Here is a 15,211-nt window from a genome sequence, read left to right on the forward strand (position 1 = left end):
GGTACGTCGTGGGCCTAGCAGAGCTTTCACTTGCAATAAAAAAATCACGAGTCAGGGTTACCTCCAGGGTGACCTCAGTGACAATGGACAAGCCCAACTCTCTAGTCTATTTCCTCCTGTTTAGAATAAAGTTAACAGCAATACCTGCCCCGCCTACCTCTGAAGGCTGTGGTGAGAAGTAAACAGGACAGCATCTATGAATATGCTTTCCCACACTGAAGTATCACACACACTGATCAGAAATGCTACAATGCCACAGAAGCTCATCCGTTCGGTCTCTCCCCTCTACCTGGACAATGAAAATGCAGTCAGGACCAGAGATGAACAATTCACTGTTGATAATGCAGGGCAGGGATCATGCTTGTTTTCTTTGCCCCTGTATCCCTTGCATGATGCCCGGCACATAGGAGCTGCTCGAGACATATTTGTAAAATTCACACATAAGAGCTTATTAACAAACATGAATTTTCATGATATGTATTACAATCCTCTTTACTTATCTAAATAACTTACTGAAGTCTGATATATTTGTCTAACACCTGTGATGTTATCGTGTTCAATACCATAACCCTTTTAATGGACTGCAGTATTTTACCTAAAGAACGTGTAGCATTTAGAGGCAGGAATCAGGAATCTAGGCGATAAACATGTGAAAAGGTGCTCTGCCTCAGTCATAGAGAAAGGTAACAAGCACTGACTGATAGACTGTGTAATATCTGAGGAGCCATTTTGGCTATAACCTTTAAAACTAAAAATGTATATATCCCAGGCTTCCCTGGTGGCGCAGTGGTTGAGAGTCCGCCTGCCGATGCAGGGGACACCGGTTCGTGCCCCGGTCCGGGAGGATCCCACATGCCGCGGAGCGGCTGGGCCCGTGAGCCATGGCCGCTGAGCCTGCGCGTCCGGAGCCTGTGCTCCGCAACGGGAGAGGCCACGACAGTGACAGGCCCGCATGCCGCCAAAAAAAAAAAAAAAAAAAAAAAAAAAAAAGATATACACGTTTAATTTTTTTAAAAAAGAGCTTATTAATAAACATGAGGAATACATCAACGTGCCAGCCAACCCTTCAAGGCCCAACACTGATGTAACCTCACCAGGTGCGTCCATGTCAGAATTATAGAAAGGACAGAGACCACTGGGTGGACGCCTCCAGGATGTGAAAACACCACGCTCACCATGCTACTGAAATGACCGTCCATCAGTTGCTCCTACCCACCTACCCACACCACGTGGCCTGAATTCTACATCTGTGACATTCAGACCCTCAGCCCCTTATCAAATTTTATCTTCCACTATTTCCCGACACACAGACTCGCTGGATTGGTCTCTTGACTCTCCTGGGTGTGTCATCTCCACCTCTACCACCTGACTCACTGCCATCTGTGCCAAATGCCAGGTGTATCCACACCCGCATCCTTCATCTCTCACAGCTCTCACGATGCCTCCCTTGCTCCCTGAGCCCCCAAGGACTCTTCCCTTGTCTGAACTTCTCCAGTGTCCAGTACAAATGTTTTGAAACAAGCAGGTGTGATGAAAAGCTAGTTGGGGGATGGGTTCCTTGAACAGGGGGGATTGGAGAGGTGCAGGAGTTAAAAGTGGCCCCAGGCTTGCTGGGAAAGCTGCTGCTCTCTGAGAACGTCTGATACCCTACTTTTCCTGTTTGCCGCCATGTCCCCAGCCCCTTACCCTGATGCTTCTCGGCACAAAGCAGGTCCTCAGTAAATAAGTTTTAAATGGTAGCAACCTCCTTTCACAATTTGCTACCTTTTAAGCTACAGCTAGTCTAGAAAACCACTGCCCAGCAATGACCTGAAGATCAATGGTACCACTGAAAAGAAAGCACCGAAGATTCTGATCCCATTTGCAATGGCAAGAGAAACAAACCTCCGCACAACAATACTGATGTATTTTTACAAAACTACGAAAAACTTACCTTGGTTTCTCTGAGAAGAAATTGCAAGTCCCGTCCACTGAGGATCCCGTGGTTTTTCACGTAACTGGGAATGTTCTTTGTGCTGGAGCCGTAAACAGTCGCGTGCACTTCCATGTATGTGTGAATGATGTCCAAGTAGAGCTTCTTATTCTAAAGAGGGGACACAAGGAGAAGGTATTTCTCTTTTTGTTCTCATAAAAACCTGCCTCATAGCTGGAGGCCACAGAGACAGGAGCTCTTAACATGGAGATTGCATGAATTTGGCAACCCAATTCCTAAAACTTCTTTCAAAAGTAATCTGACTGGATTTTGAGGGTAAAAACAGTCACGTGGATACTGTACAATTCTGCAAGAAGAAACATATCCTATAGCGACATACTACTGAATACTAACGATGGCTCAAGACCAATTGTTTTGAAGTATTGTCCTAGCCTTGTAAATTACCGGGGACCCAACACTTTGCTTTTGGCTTGTCCTCCTTATGGGGAAGTAAGTTTGGGGAAGGAAAGCTCAGAGAAGGCAGTCAGCTGGATTGGAATATTTATCTGGAGACGCTAAACTGTCCCCGAGGAATGCAAACATCCCCAGCTCTTGCCAGTATTTCTAGTGATGATTAACTCATGTTGTCAGAACTGGATCCCACCTAATTCGGATCATGGGGGGATGAGAGTTTCCCACAATATACGCTGACTGACTCAGCAGATGCAGAGATGATGAGAATATCCAGGTAGACAAAAGTGGAAAAAACGTTAAATGGAAACTTTGATGAGCCCTGAAACATTCAAGAGTAGTTTTACTTTTCTTAGAAGCAAAACAAAACCTCTCCTCTGTGTTGGTAGGAACTGAATTTCGAGGCACATTTTCTAAATCAAAACCACCTGCAAGTAGGAAGCAAGCTCCTTTTCCCTTCCTCTTCATGTTTCCGTGTGACTAAGTCACACAAGCTGGATTTGTGGGTTGTCTTTTGGGGTTTTTTTCCCTGGACATTTGAAAGATTCAAGTGCTGTAATGTTTTCCAGTTGTATAAAAGTGGGACAGGGTTCTTCCCATTTGAAGCCTGTTTTCACACACTCCAGGAAAGTGTAATAATCGCCGGTTTTGTGACTTAAGACCGCAAGGGACGCGGGGGTGTGGCATCAGCAGCCACAGAGCACACGATGGGCTCTGAAGAGAGGAGGGGCAGCAACACCCCTGGGGTGCGGGGCCCTCGCTCTGACCTGGTAGGGCAGCTCCAGTTATCCTGAGCCCGGTTCAGGGTCTACCGTCTGCCTACATCTCGCAGGTGAGAACACTACAAAGCACTCAACTTTGGGGGATACATGTTTCAAACCCCGTAACCGAAGTCTTGACGACTGGAAAAACAGTACAGTCCACATTCTTCATTTTATGCCCTGAAAGATTTTGTTTTGTTTGGAATCAATCAAGTCCACCCCTGCACCCTACTGTGTGAATAAAATGAACCTTCCAAATTAAAGTCTAATTTCATGCCATGTTCGGCGTGGCTGGAAGATGCTAAATTCATTACCTCAGAGATGTATACCCTTCCATTCGTGCAGAGGTGACTAGGAACAGTTTATAAACCACGACTCCCATTCAGCTTGAGCCAAACTGAGGATCATCTTCCTGCTGTGAGTTACCTGGAGGGGGTCTATGACAGTTTTTGTGCTAGAGGGACCTGATTACTCCTGAGCCCACAAACCCCCTTTCTCAGGGGCTCTACCTCCACCCCAGCCCCTGGTAGGTAGGCAAGGGTTTCTGTAACCCTGCCCACCCCCTGCCACTCCTGACCGGCCCAGGGTGTGTCTGACCTGAGGGGGACCCATCCCCAGGCTGGCTGGCAGCCTGGGACAGTGTGGCCGGGCTCAGGACAATGAGCTGTGCTGGTCAGACCCTCTCTCAGGAGCTCAGAGTCCTGCTCACAAAGAGATGACTGACAGACGGCTGGGGTTGTGGAGCAAAAAGGTCATGCGGTGTTGGGAGTCCGGGCAGTTATGGACCAGATGCAAGTTCTGGGGAAGTCAGATGACAGTCTTGGGGGTGAGGGTGAGAAGAGAACCAGGTAAGAGCTGAAAGGAGGAGAGGGAGACAAAGATGCATAATGGGTAATAAGAGGGACCTGGAGTAACTGCGACCTAGACATTCCCCCTGTGAGTGTGACAGAAAGAGAGCAGGGGTGGGGAGGGAGGAGGGGAAAAGGAGGGGGGAGGGCAAGGGGGAGGAGGAGAGAGAAAGGGGGAGGATTAGAGAGAAAGGGGGAGGGGGGAAGAGGAGAGGAGGGGGAAAGGGGGAGGGGGAAAGGGGAGGGGAAAGAGGAGGGGAGGGGAGAGGAGGGGAGGGGGAAAGAGGAGGGGGAGGGGAAAGAGGAGGGGGAGGGGGAAAGAGGAGGGGGAGGGGGAAGAGGAGGGGAGGGGAAGAGGAGGGGAGGGGGAAAGAGGAGGGGGAGGGGGAGGGGGAAGAGGAGGGGAGGGGAAGAGGAGGGGAGGGGGAGAGGGGGGGAGGGGGAAGAGGAGGGGAGGGGGAGAGGAGGGGGAGGGGGAAAGAGGAGGGGAGGGGAAGAGGAGGGGAGGGGGAAAGAGTTGGGAGAGGGGGAAAGAGGAGGGGAGGGGAAGAGGAGGGGAGGGGGAAAGAGGAGGGGAGGGGGAAGAGGAGGGGAGGGGGAGAGGAAGGGGAGGGGGAAAGAGGAGGGGAGGGGGAAAGAGGAGGAGGAGGGAGAGAGAAAGATGGGGAGGGGGAGACAGACTGATGAGGGGGGAGGGGGGAGGAGAGAAGAGGGGATGGAAAGAAAGGTAAGAGGAGGAGGACGAAGGGAGAGGAAGAGAAGAGAGAGAGAGAAAAGAAAGCAGAGAGACAGAAGGGAGAAAAGCAGGGCCAAGAGGTGCTTCTGGGTCCCACCCCATCAGCCCGAGAGTCTGTCTGGATCCTTAGAATAATAGCAGCTGCGCAAACTCCCCCCCCACTCCTCCCCAACTCTTTTGTCTGGGCTCCTCTGGCTGGATCCCTCCCATCTAAAAGGAGGCCTGTCAGGATGTCATTCAGGGCTTTTGGCAGGGACGGGGCTGGGGGCAGGCATCTTTTCTTTAATAAAGCAAATAGAGACATTTCCCTGTGAAAAACCAGCTGCTAACTAGTCAGGATGGACCAACAGCCCCTGAACCAGGTCCGCAGTGAGCGACAAAGGAGAACAGTGAATGATCACCCAGGTCCTAACCTGGAGATGAATACTCACGGCAGACAAACTCGAGGTTAGGATTCCCACACCAAATGCCTGGGAAGACACATGTCCTGCCATCCATCCCAGAAAAGGCTGGGGCTCCTTGAAGTTTAACAAGGGGGCAAGTTCAGGCAAAGAGAAAGAAGTATATGCCAAGGCTGGTAAAGTCTATGAACTTATTAACAAGAAGGCACGGTAAAGTCTGAAAGCAGAAACTCCCTTCAGAGAGGATTTCTGTAATTTCATGAAGGAGGAAATCACAACATGTTATTAGAGGGAAAAAGATATGGTTCAGATATAACCCTAACCTTTCAAGATGACATGACAATGAAGTGATTCCACCTCAGGTCTCTTGTTGCCACTTGTCAGAATTCTGAAGAAACCTGCCCAGGGTGGTTCCCCAGGGTGATTCCAGGGAGGAGCCGCCCCCTTCCTTCCCAAAGTGAATGCTCACCGGATGCGAAGGGAACCCAAAGAGGCATCGCCAGCTCCAAACCACTGCCTGAATTTCACAAAATCCAACTGCCTCCTGAACCTCCCCTGCTGGGTTGCCACGGACACTTCCACGCCTTAACAGGTCATTCAGTGCCTTACTTTCCCAGACCAGAAACCCTACCCCCAGGCTCCCGATCTCAGTGATTGGCATTCGTCTCCTAGCCAGGTACCAGAATCACACTTGGCATTCCACACATCAAATTAGTCACAAAGCCCTGCTGATTCTGCCTCTGTAATATCAAATTGTCTCCTCCTCTCCAGGCTTTGATCCTTGATCACCTGGACTGCGCCAGGATGAACACAACCAGGATCTTAACAATCTGCCTGTAGCTCAGAAAGTTGATGCAACTAGCCCATGGTTTCTACAAGTGAGCAGCAGTGCTGGGACGGATTGCAAAAAATCTGTATGGCTCGATGCCATTTTTTAACCGTGCAAAGCAGTAGTAGTCAATGTTATGCATGTCAACAATATGTTTACATATGGGCATTTGGAGTTAACTACAAAAATATGCATGCGGATGACAGATACAATTTCCAGCTATTGATCACTGAGGAGGGAAGGGAGGGTTTGGGGAGGCGGATGGAGCTTTCATGATAATTGAACTATATCATTTTTCTCTTAAGAAAACAATTGGACAATATCAACATCTACACATCTGGGTGGTGGGCATATTTGATATATTTCACAATTGAAATATAAAAATTAAAATACATGCAATCAAGAAAGAACAGAAACCAGTCGCTATGACACCAAAGCTTGCACCACTGCCATCTCACTGGAGGACCTAGTTTTTGCCAAAAAGAGGTTCAAAGGATCTCTGTCTCTCCTCAATGGAAAATGCTATCTTTTGTGTTTAAGAAATAAGGATAAATTAGGAGTTTGGGATTAACATATACACACTACTGTATATAAAATAGATAACCCACAAGGACCTACTATATAGCACAGGAAACTCTACTCAGTATTCTATAATAACCTGTATGGGAAAAGAATCTGAAAAAAGAATAGATACATCTATAGGTATAGCTGAATCACTTGGCCGTACACCTGAAACTAACACAACATTGTGAATCAACTATACTCCAATATAAAATAAAAATTAAGAAATAAAAAAGAGAGAGAAGGCGTTGCAGTTTTGTCAATTAATCATGGTCCTGGCCTGCCTTTCTCCACCCACGGGAAGGCCCCCAGTGGGAGGGGTGTGTGTGCAACAGGGACCACGCCCCTCCTGATTTTGGACATCCAGGCCCACGGTCAAGGTGACACCCCGGAACTGGGGGTCCCACTGATCCAAGAACTGGATCAATACCACTCTCCAGAAAGTTTTCCTCCTCTGACTTAAGGGACCAAGGTCAGAGAAAATCGCCTCCACCATAAACCGCACCACCTACAAATTTGTTGTGACACAGTCCAAAAGGGCTTGCAGGGAGTCACCACCATCGGCAGCATGCCACCACCCCTGTCTTGGGGGTGAGATGTGCCTCCAAAAGGTCCCAGCTAGCAGCCTGCAGCCCCCCTCAATGCTCTCGGTCTTCAGTTCAATTTAAATTCCCATTAAATACAACCAATCAAATGGATTAAAATTTCAGTCTACCTAAACTCATTAGGAGGCAAGGGATGGGAAGACGCTAAGGAAAAGGAGAGAACATGCTGGGGCCGAGGAGCAGGGCTTTCAGTGTGTAGCTGGCGGCAGCTCTGTTTGTAGAACTGGTCGTAAGATATTCAGAGCTTGAATCGAGAGCTTTAGGAAAACAATTCAATCTAAAGCAACACTCGCTTGCGTCCTTAGCAGGGGGAGAGGTAGAAGGCAGAACCGCACAATCTGGAGCCCTTTTCTTTTCCAGCTGGTGAATTAAGGGTACAGGAAGGCTCTTTGGCGAATGGTAGCGTTCTGAGCTTTGGGTTGCAATGGACATTATGTACTTTTCTCCCCATCGGCACCCTTGCTCCCCATGGCAGATATGCACATCCCTTCTCCTGGACCCTCTTTCCCCTCATCCACATGGCACCTTGCGGCCTCCCATTTAAAAAATAATAATTCTGATGCCCTGCACAGTTAGTTGGTCCATGGAGAGCACCTGGTAAGTGCTAAGCCAGTGGGCGTCCTTCCCAGGAAGGGCTGAATGGGTGTGAAGGGCCAATCCCTCTCCAGAGCCAAAGCAGTGAGCTGGAAACCAGGCTGCTGAAGCCAGCATCAGTCCTGGTGCATGAAGGTCAGGCTCCAGACAGAGAAAAAGAAAGTCGTCACAAAGAGAAGGTCAAGTGTGAGAGGGTGCATGTCCCAGCAGGGTATTGGTCCACTGTTCCAGTTACATCTCTGCCCAGGGCATGCCTGCCCTTCCCTGGGTTCTGAGAGTCCCCCAATCCTAAGCTAGGAAAGCTGGGCTTCTGCCGTTTCAGCAGAAAGAATCCTGACAAGTACACTTGTGACCAGATTCTTTATTTTGAGCATCATGGATTTTTAACCATTTTTATAGTAGCTTCCTCTCCTTCCCTGGCAAATACAAGAATTGGCTTATTCCATGACTTTATGAATGAATATACAATGATGAATCATGTATTTTCCTTAGGAAACCACAAGGCCATAGAGTATGCCTCACCCCACACTAGCCATGGAAGCCCTTACTGATTGCTGCTGTGATGTATCTCCCCAAAAGGCTGGGGCTGGGCTTGTTGACTCTACAGAATGAAGATCTTGTACATCTTTCTCTACTCCAGCCTCCTCCTTTCACTCTGGCATCACCCACTCCTGCTTGGACTGCTGTCCTTGTCTCTGAGCGGAGCTTCCTGTCTGAATGGTGACGCCCCTTACGAGCCTTCTCAGATTCCCCGGACTGCCTGCTTTTCTTTCTCTTTCTCAGCTGGTGCTCACACAAGCCAGGCTCCCCTCCGCTGTCAGACTGGGAAGAAGCTACCCCAGGGATGAGGGGTATGGTTGGGGGGGATCTCCATCCCCAAACAGCACCCCAGATGTATGGGACGCCACTGACATGAACCAGTGCCAAAGAGAAGGAAACAGGAGGGAGCCTCTTTTCTCTCTTCTACAGACTATGCTAAGGTAGAGTCAGTCCCTCCTTGCAAACCTTCCAGGGGGTCCAGAGTGCCCAGCGCCCATGCTGCTGTGTCTGTGTGGCTTCTGGTGAAGCAGGAGCCAGCCTGGATCCATCTGGTACTTTACCTGGCCCCTTCCCTTCATCCTTACAGCCCTGAGCTTGCACCTCCTTCCCCAACAAGTAGTAATATATCAATCTTTGTCTCAGGCCCCCTTTCTAGAAGCTCTGGGCTAAGACACTATTTCTAGGATCTCGGTCCTTCAATCCACCGTCCCCCGTGCCACAGTTTCCAAAACTGAAGATTTGGTTCCCCTCTATAAAAGTTTTCAAAGGCTCCTCATGGCGATGAGGGACCACTTCCCCAACTGCACACACGAAGATCTTCACAACCATGGGCTTCTACAGGCTCTCCAGCTTCACCTCCGGCCATGCCCTCTCCTCCTTTGCTTAAGGTCCCCCTACAACTTACTCCATATTCCCGAACATCTCCTGCTCTCTCGCATGTGTCTGGCCTGCCATTGCATCGTCTTCCCCTGAGACGCCCTTCTTTCCTCCTCCCTTTTCTCTCCTGAATGGACTCCTTCCCCCTCATCCTTTACAACTCGGCGTTCCTGAGCTCACCCAGGGGAAGTTAGCTACCACCTCCTGTGTACCCTTGGTATCTTCCTGCTTGGCCCCTTTGGGCTGCGCTGTCACTCTATGTGTCCACGCAATGGGACTGTGAACTTCTGAAGGTCAGGACATCATAGGTTCTGTGACTGCAGAGACCTGGCACAGAGCAGGTGCTGGGTAAGCCCACACTGACTGCATGAAGACTTAAGAGGGTGCACGAACAAGGCATTTACAGGAAAAGATGTCTCGGGCATGGCCCATCTCCTCCCACCTACTGTAGTCTCGCCCACCTTCCCACCCTGTTTCAGGAGCCAAGTTCTTCCCCATCAAAACCTGCTCCCAGCAAATGAGCTTAAGGTCCGTGACTTTACCTAAGGATGTATTTGAATCAAAATAAAATAAATCAGAGAGTTGCAAACCTTAAAAGATATATTTCATGGTTGATTCATCTTCCTTTCAACATAGCTACCAAGTAGAAGGTTCTCTCTTGAGTTGTGAGGTCAAAGAAAGGGAGGGAACAAGAGAGGGACAAAAAGAAACTACCTCGGGCTTCCCTGGTGGCGCAGTGGTTGAGAGTCCACCTGCCGATGAGGGGACACGGGTTCGTGCCCCGGTCCGGGAAGACCCACAAGCCGCGGAGCGGCTAGGCCCGTGAGCCATGGCCGCTGAGCCTGCGCTCCGCAACGGGAGAGGCCACAACAGTGAGACGCCCGCGTACCGCAAAAAAAAAAAAAAAAAACTACCTCACCTGAAGTCAAAAATTCAACAAAGATGAAAAACGCTTTTATTCCAAGATTAGAAGTCAAGTTCTAAAATGCAAATCTCTGTGAATTTCAGCAGTGAAGCAGAAACAATTTACATTACAGAATAATTTCAAGTCTTTGCAGTCCCTGGCTGATTTATTTCAAGTAGCCTCCCAAGGTTAAGGTGGGTGTGTGTGGGTCCTTGCTCTGTCCCACTCAGGCCTCGTAGGGCTCTGGAAGGCTCCAGGAAGCTAAGATTCTTAAAGCCTACCCACCCCTCACTCCTTCTCCCCCCAAATCCTTACCTCACTAGGACACAAGATGGTGCTCAATAATTACAGGGGGAATAATAACAAGAGGAAACTTGCTCTCGTCTCCAGCCTGGCCGGCAGTCCAGCTATGGGCTCACGGGCAATAAAAAGAAGGGACTCTGCTTCTTTTTGCTGTATTGGGCTCCACATTTACTCTTTCTTAGAAGATTTTTTATTTTATATTGGACTACAGTTGATTTACAATGTTGTGTTAGTTTCAGGTGTACAGCAAAGTGATTCAGTTATACATATACATGTATCTATTCTTTTTCAAATTCTTTTCCCATGTAGGTTATTACAGAATACTGAGCAGAGGTCCCTGTGCTATACAGTAGGTCCTTGCTGGTTATCTATTTTAAATAGACACTTATTCTTGACTGGACCTCACCTGGTATAAATTACAACTCATCTAGAGCAGTGGGTGAATAGTTAGTCGTATGTAAGGCTGCCCTCAATTATGAAAGGAGTGGTTCTAGAGCCTACCTACCTTTGTGTTTGGGACGGAGGACAAAAGAAAAGAGTGAGTGAAAAGGAAAGAATCTTCAAGAGCCCTTGACTTACTATTCTCCACTGTCTGGTCAGGTGAAGATTTTGGTCTCTGGCCTAAAGAAAGGAACTGGGAGATTTCTGAGGCTAAATACATGAGTAATGCGGAAAGAGCCATCAGCCCTGTTTCTGCAACTTGATGGATCTACAAACAGGGGATAATACCACTTCCCAGTTCTATTAGACACTGACTATCTGTGCTGAGCTAGAAATGGGAATAATGAAATGTATGTAAAAACTGTTTAAATATATACTCTTAGTTTAAAACACAGAGTGCTAATACTGCCCTGAGCCATCAAATGGGACAACCTAGTGATGAGTCCGGGGATGGCTAGAGCCCTCGAGTCACTGCCCAACGGCCCCCCTCCAGATCCTGCCCTCAGAACCAGTTGTTTAATTAGTATGCTTCCCCGTTCCCAGCACTTTCTGGTTTCCGGGATCTCTCTGCCTTAGCACTGGAGCTTTCTGCTACTTAACGAATGCCTTTTAAAGGGCCCTGGGGATGTGCCAGCCAGTTTGTAAAAACAAGAAGCCCTTTGACACGACCTCCTTTCTGCTTTGAGACGGGCAGGAGGTCTTCAAATTGTAAAGCTGGCTGGTCTCCTCACCAATGCAGACGCAGTCACTTAGGGATAATGTTACCCCTCACTCTGCTCCAGCCTGAAAGCCACAAAGCCCCCCCCCCACCCCCTGACTATGCGATTGTGCTCAGAAAACAGGCTGAAGGGTTGAAAACAGACCACTGCGGCCTAAATGTGTAACCAGGCTCTTTCAGGAGCTCCACTAATCAGTCTGTCTGGGCAGTAATCACAGAAACAGACTGTCCCGTGACAAAGAGAGAGCTGTCACGATGGAAGGTTAGAAAACCAAGAGGTTGCCTGGAAACCGGAAGCTGCATTTTCTATGGAACCTCCACAGGGTCAGTGACTTGTGAATGGAACGGACTTGACCTAAGAGACTCATCCACTCCTGAAAAAGTGGAGGAGATGATATTCTGATGGGCTTTGGCCCGTGCCCTGCAATCGGATGCTGTCTGGTGGCAAAGGCGACCTGGCCGCTGTGCAGGAGTGTCCTGTGCGTCTCCAGGGAAGGCTTCTGGAGCACTTGGGCTGGGCACCACCTCGGCACAGCAGCAGGACAGCCGTGGAAGGTGGGACAGTGTGCATATGGGCTTGCTTCGCCCCTTATACCAAGGCCCCAGAGGCCAGCAATCAAACATGGGTACCAAGTGCCCCCCAAAGTGAGCAGCCAGCCCACGTCCCCACACCCCAAGAGGGAAGGAGGGAGGCCATCCTGGGGGAAGCCGTGGGCTGTTCCCCTCTGCTACCTAACCAGGTAAGAAGGGCCTCTAGGGGACCACTTGCGGAGCTTCACGTGCACTCCCAGGAATTTCTGAGGCACACAGATCAGTGCCAGACCCAAGCCCTGCAACGCCTCATGGGTGGAGACGGGTCAACAGGATGCCCTGAAGGAGGAGTCGTGAGCAGGGCCTGCTTTGGCATCTCCCTGAGCTCCTAGAATTTCTCAAAGGAATGGATGCCGGTTTCTCTTGGTGCAGGTGTGGACCCCACAGAAGGGCACCCGACGAAGTCCTACTGGGAATGGCTCTGCGTAAGGGGCCACGGGGAGTGTGGGCTACCAGAAACTGGTACCAAGAGGAAGCCACTCGACCAGTCTGAGGTGGCACCGCCTGTGCTAAGGGAACGTATTACTGTTGATGAGTGATCTGTGGGAAGAGGGGGACCCCAAGGACCCACAATAGTCCTGCCAGAGAGAAGGTCCAGCATCAGACACCTGCTGGGAGTAGGTAGCATTCATACTGGATGGTGCCAGTAAGAGCTCACCTGCCCTCTCCCCACGTCGGCCCTCTACCCACTGTACCTGTTGGGAGAAATAGCAGCTGGTTTGGGAGGTAGGAGGACGGTGGGGAGGGTAAGAAGGTGCCCTACAAGTTGGGGAAACAAAGATGCCACACCTGTCACCTCCCCTTCAGGTTTCCCAGGCGAAGCTGCACTTAGAGGCAGGAGGGAAGGAGGTTAACTTGAAATGATGTTCAGAGTTTCAAGTATTAAACTAAAGTGGATACTTCCATTACTGCACTTGGAATTGTTCTTGGGACTAAAAGTAACAGAAAGGTTTTTGATTATTTGAGAGTTGCAAGGACCTGCCAAAATTGGGTCCAAGGGGCAGAAAAGACAGTACAGTTCAAGGGAGAAGAGTTTTTCTTGCTTGTGTTTTACGGGGTCCCACGCTTTCAACTTAATGGTTACATATATAAGGTGATTTTAGGTGAAATATGGATAAAAATGTTTAACAGTTTTAAGTCTATTTATATGTGGTTTAGAAACACCTAAGTAACATATCCATGTGATTTCATAGATAATAATCACTTAGAACAAAGCTAAAGTAATTATTTTAAAAGTGAGTTCATTTAAAATATTCAGTTAGGGCTTTCCTGGTGGCGCAGTGGTTAAGAATCTGCCTGTCAATGCAGGTGACACGGGTTCGAGCCCTGGCCAGGGAGGATCCCACATGCCGCGGAGCAACTAAGCCCGTGCGCCATAACTACTGAAGCCCACACTCTAGCACCCACGAGCCACAACTACTGAGCCCGCGTGCCTAGAGCCCGTGCTCCGCAACAAGAGAAGCCACCGCAATGAGAAGCCCACGCACCGCAACGAAGAGTAGCCCCCGCTCGTCGCAACTAGAGAAAGCCCGTGCGCAGCAACGAAGACCCAACGCAGCTAAAAATAAATAAATTTATGAAAAAAGTAAAAATAATAATAGTAAAATAAAATATTCAGTTAATTAGCCCAGGTGGGGTACGGATATAACAGAAGTCACGATTTGGTGCGGACGACTGAACTTTGGAAACTGATGCCTGCAAGAAGTGTGTGGTAGAGGGCCTTGTGCTACAGGTGGGGACACGGAACGGTGAGGAAGGCTCACACTGTCATTCCACCAAGCACACTGGTGGCAAGGCCACAGCCAGAGGACTCAAGATCACTCTCTTCCCTCCCTTTATCAGATGGCAGGAACACAGAAAGGCAAGAGGCACAGGGCAAAGCGTTTCTGAGCAGGGGAAGTACAGATAGGGGGAAGAGGTAGGGTGGTGGGTCGGTGAGTCAAGAGAAAAAGGAGGTGGGCAAACATTTTCCCTCAGTGTTCTCTCACTTTGCCGCAGTCCAGGCATGGAAAGTGTCCTCATCAACCACACTTTCACCCTGTGGCAGCTGACAACTGCAAACGCCACGCGTGACCTTCCTCCCTGCCACCTGGACTTCTCCCTGGTGAATTTCTCAAGTTACCCAATGAGAAGTCTTGGGTGAGGCTGTGGAAGGCTATTCAGAGTGAAGTATTGTGAGGCAAGACATCTGGGTATAAGCTTTAGTCCTTCTGGAACGACCCAGAGAAGCATGGAAAACCTACTTTATCTTCTGCAACTTCAAATTCCTCCCTTGTAAAATGAGGGGCCCAATGATTTGAAGGTCCTTTGAGCTCAAGAGTTGGAATATTTTTAAATTTATGACTGAAAGCACCTGCCTCTCTGCTCTCCCAAGGGCAACACCCATTCGTCTGCAAAGGAAAGGAGGCGGAGTGGCTGCTGACAGCCACTCAGGTCCCCTTTCCCACCAGCTCACCGTCCCTGGATGTTTAGCACTAATCGTTAATCTCACATCTGACCCCTTTCCAGAGAGCGGCCCTCTACTGAAGAGGGCAGTGACTAACTGTCAGGGGTTCCAAAAGGCAGACCCCTTGTCTCCAGGTGGGGTCACCTCTCCAATAACTCACTCTCCCCCTCCCCCTCCCCCAAAGAATCAGACCGAGGCTGGTCTCCAGCTGAAAACCCGAAGTGTACCTGGGCCACCTGACGGCTGTAGAGGATCATTCGTTAACACCCGCTCCTTTGGATCAAAGATTATTTTCAGCAATAACCACAAAACAAAATGAGTGATAATAACAGAAAAGAAACACAGACTGTGAATATTTTCTTTCCTGAACTTTGTATATAGAATCTACACAATCATGTCAATAAGGAACAAAAACATGACTGCATGAAAACCAGTGTTAGATTAATATTTTTTAATCACTTAATGTATTTTTTTTCTACAAGAAGGGGAAAAATGTCTCTCTTTTGGTCTCTCTCAGTAACGAAAACCAACATGACGTTTCCTGTTTTCAAGTGTCAGCTTCTATGGATCTGTCACTGACTCCACCAAAATCAGGGCTTTTCGTACAGTCATGTTACTGGACAGTGCAGCTGTATCTGTCCATCTATCTTTACTCATAGTTTATCCAGGAACAC

General features: G+C 48.9%; 1 protein-coding gene across 6 annotated transcripts in view; it reads right to left on the reverse strand.

Annotated features, from left to right (window-relative positions):
* Positions 1 to 15,211, reverse strand: part of MGAT5 (alpha-1,6-mannosylglycoprotein 6-beta-N-acetylglucosaminyltransferase) — a 370,484-nt gene that overhangs the window by 49,911 nt on the left and 305,362 nt on the right. For all 6 annotated transcript variants that reach the window (XR_004350852.1, XM_032638674.1, XM_032638675.1 and 3 more), the window contains one exon: positions 1,934 to 2,083. Coding sequence is in view for 5 of the 6 variants with exons in the window: in XM_032638674.1 (XP_032494565.1) it covers positions 1,934 to 2,083 (150 nt within the window). In the remaining variant the exon portion in view is untranslated. The remainder of the gene's footprint in view (positions 1 to 1,933; positions 2,084 to 15,211) is intronic.

The sequence above is a fragment of the Phocoena sinus genome, chromosome 7 (assembly GCF_008692025.1).
Source record: "Phocoena sinus isolate mPhoSin1 chromosome 7, mPhoSin1.pri, whole genome shotgun sequence".
Lineage (NCBI taxonomy): Eukaryota > Metazoa > Chordata > Mammalia > Artiodactyla > Phocoenidae > Phocoena > Phocoena sinus.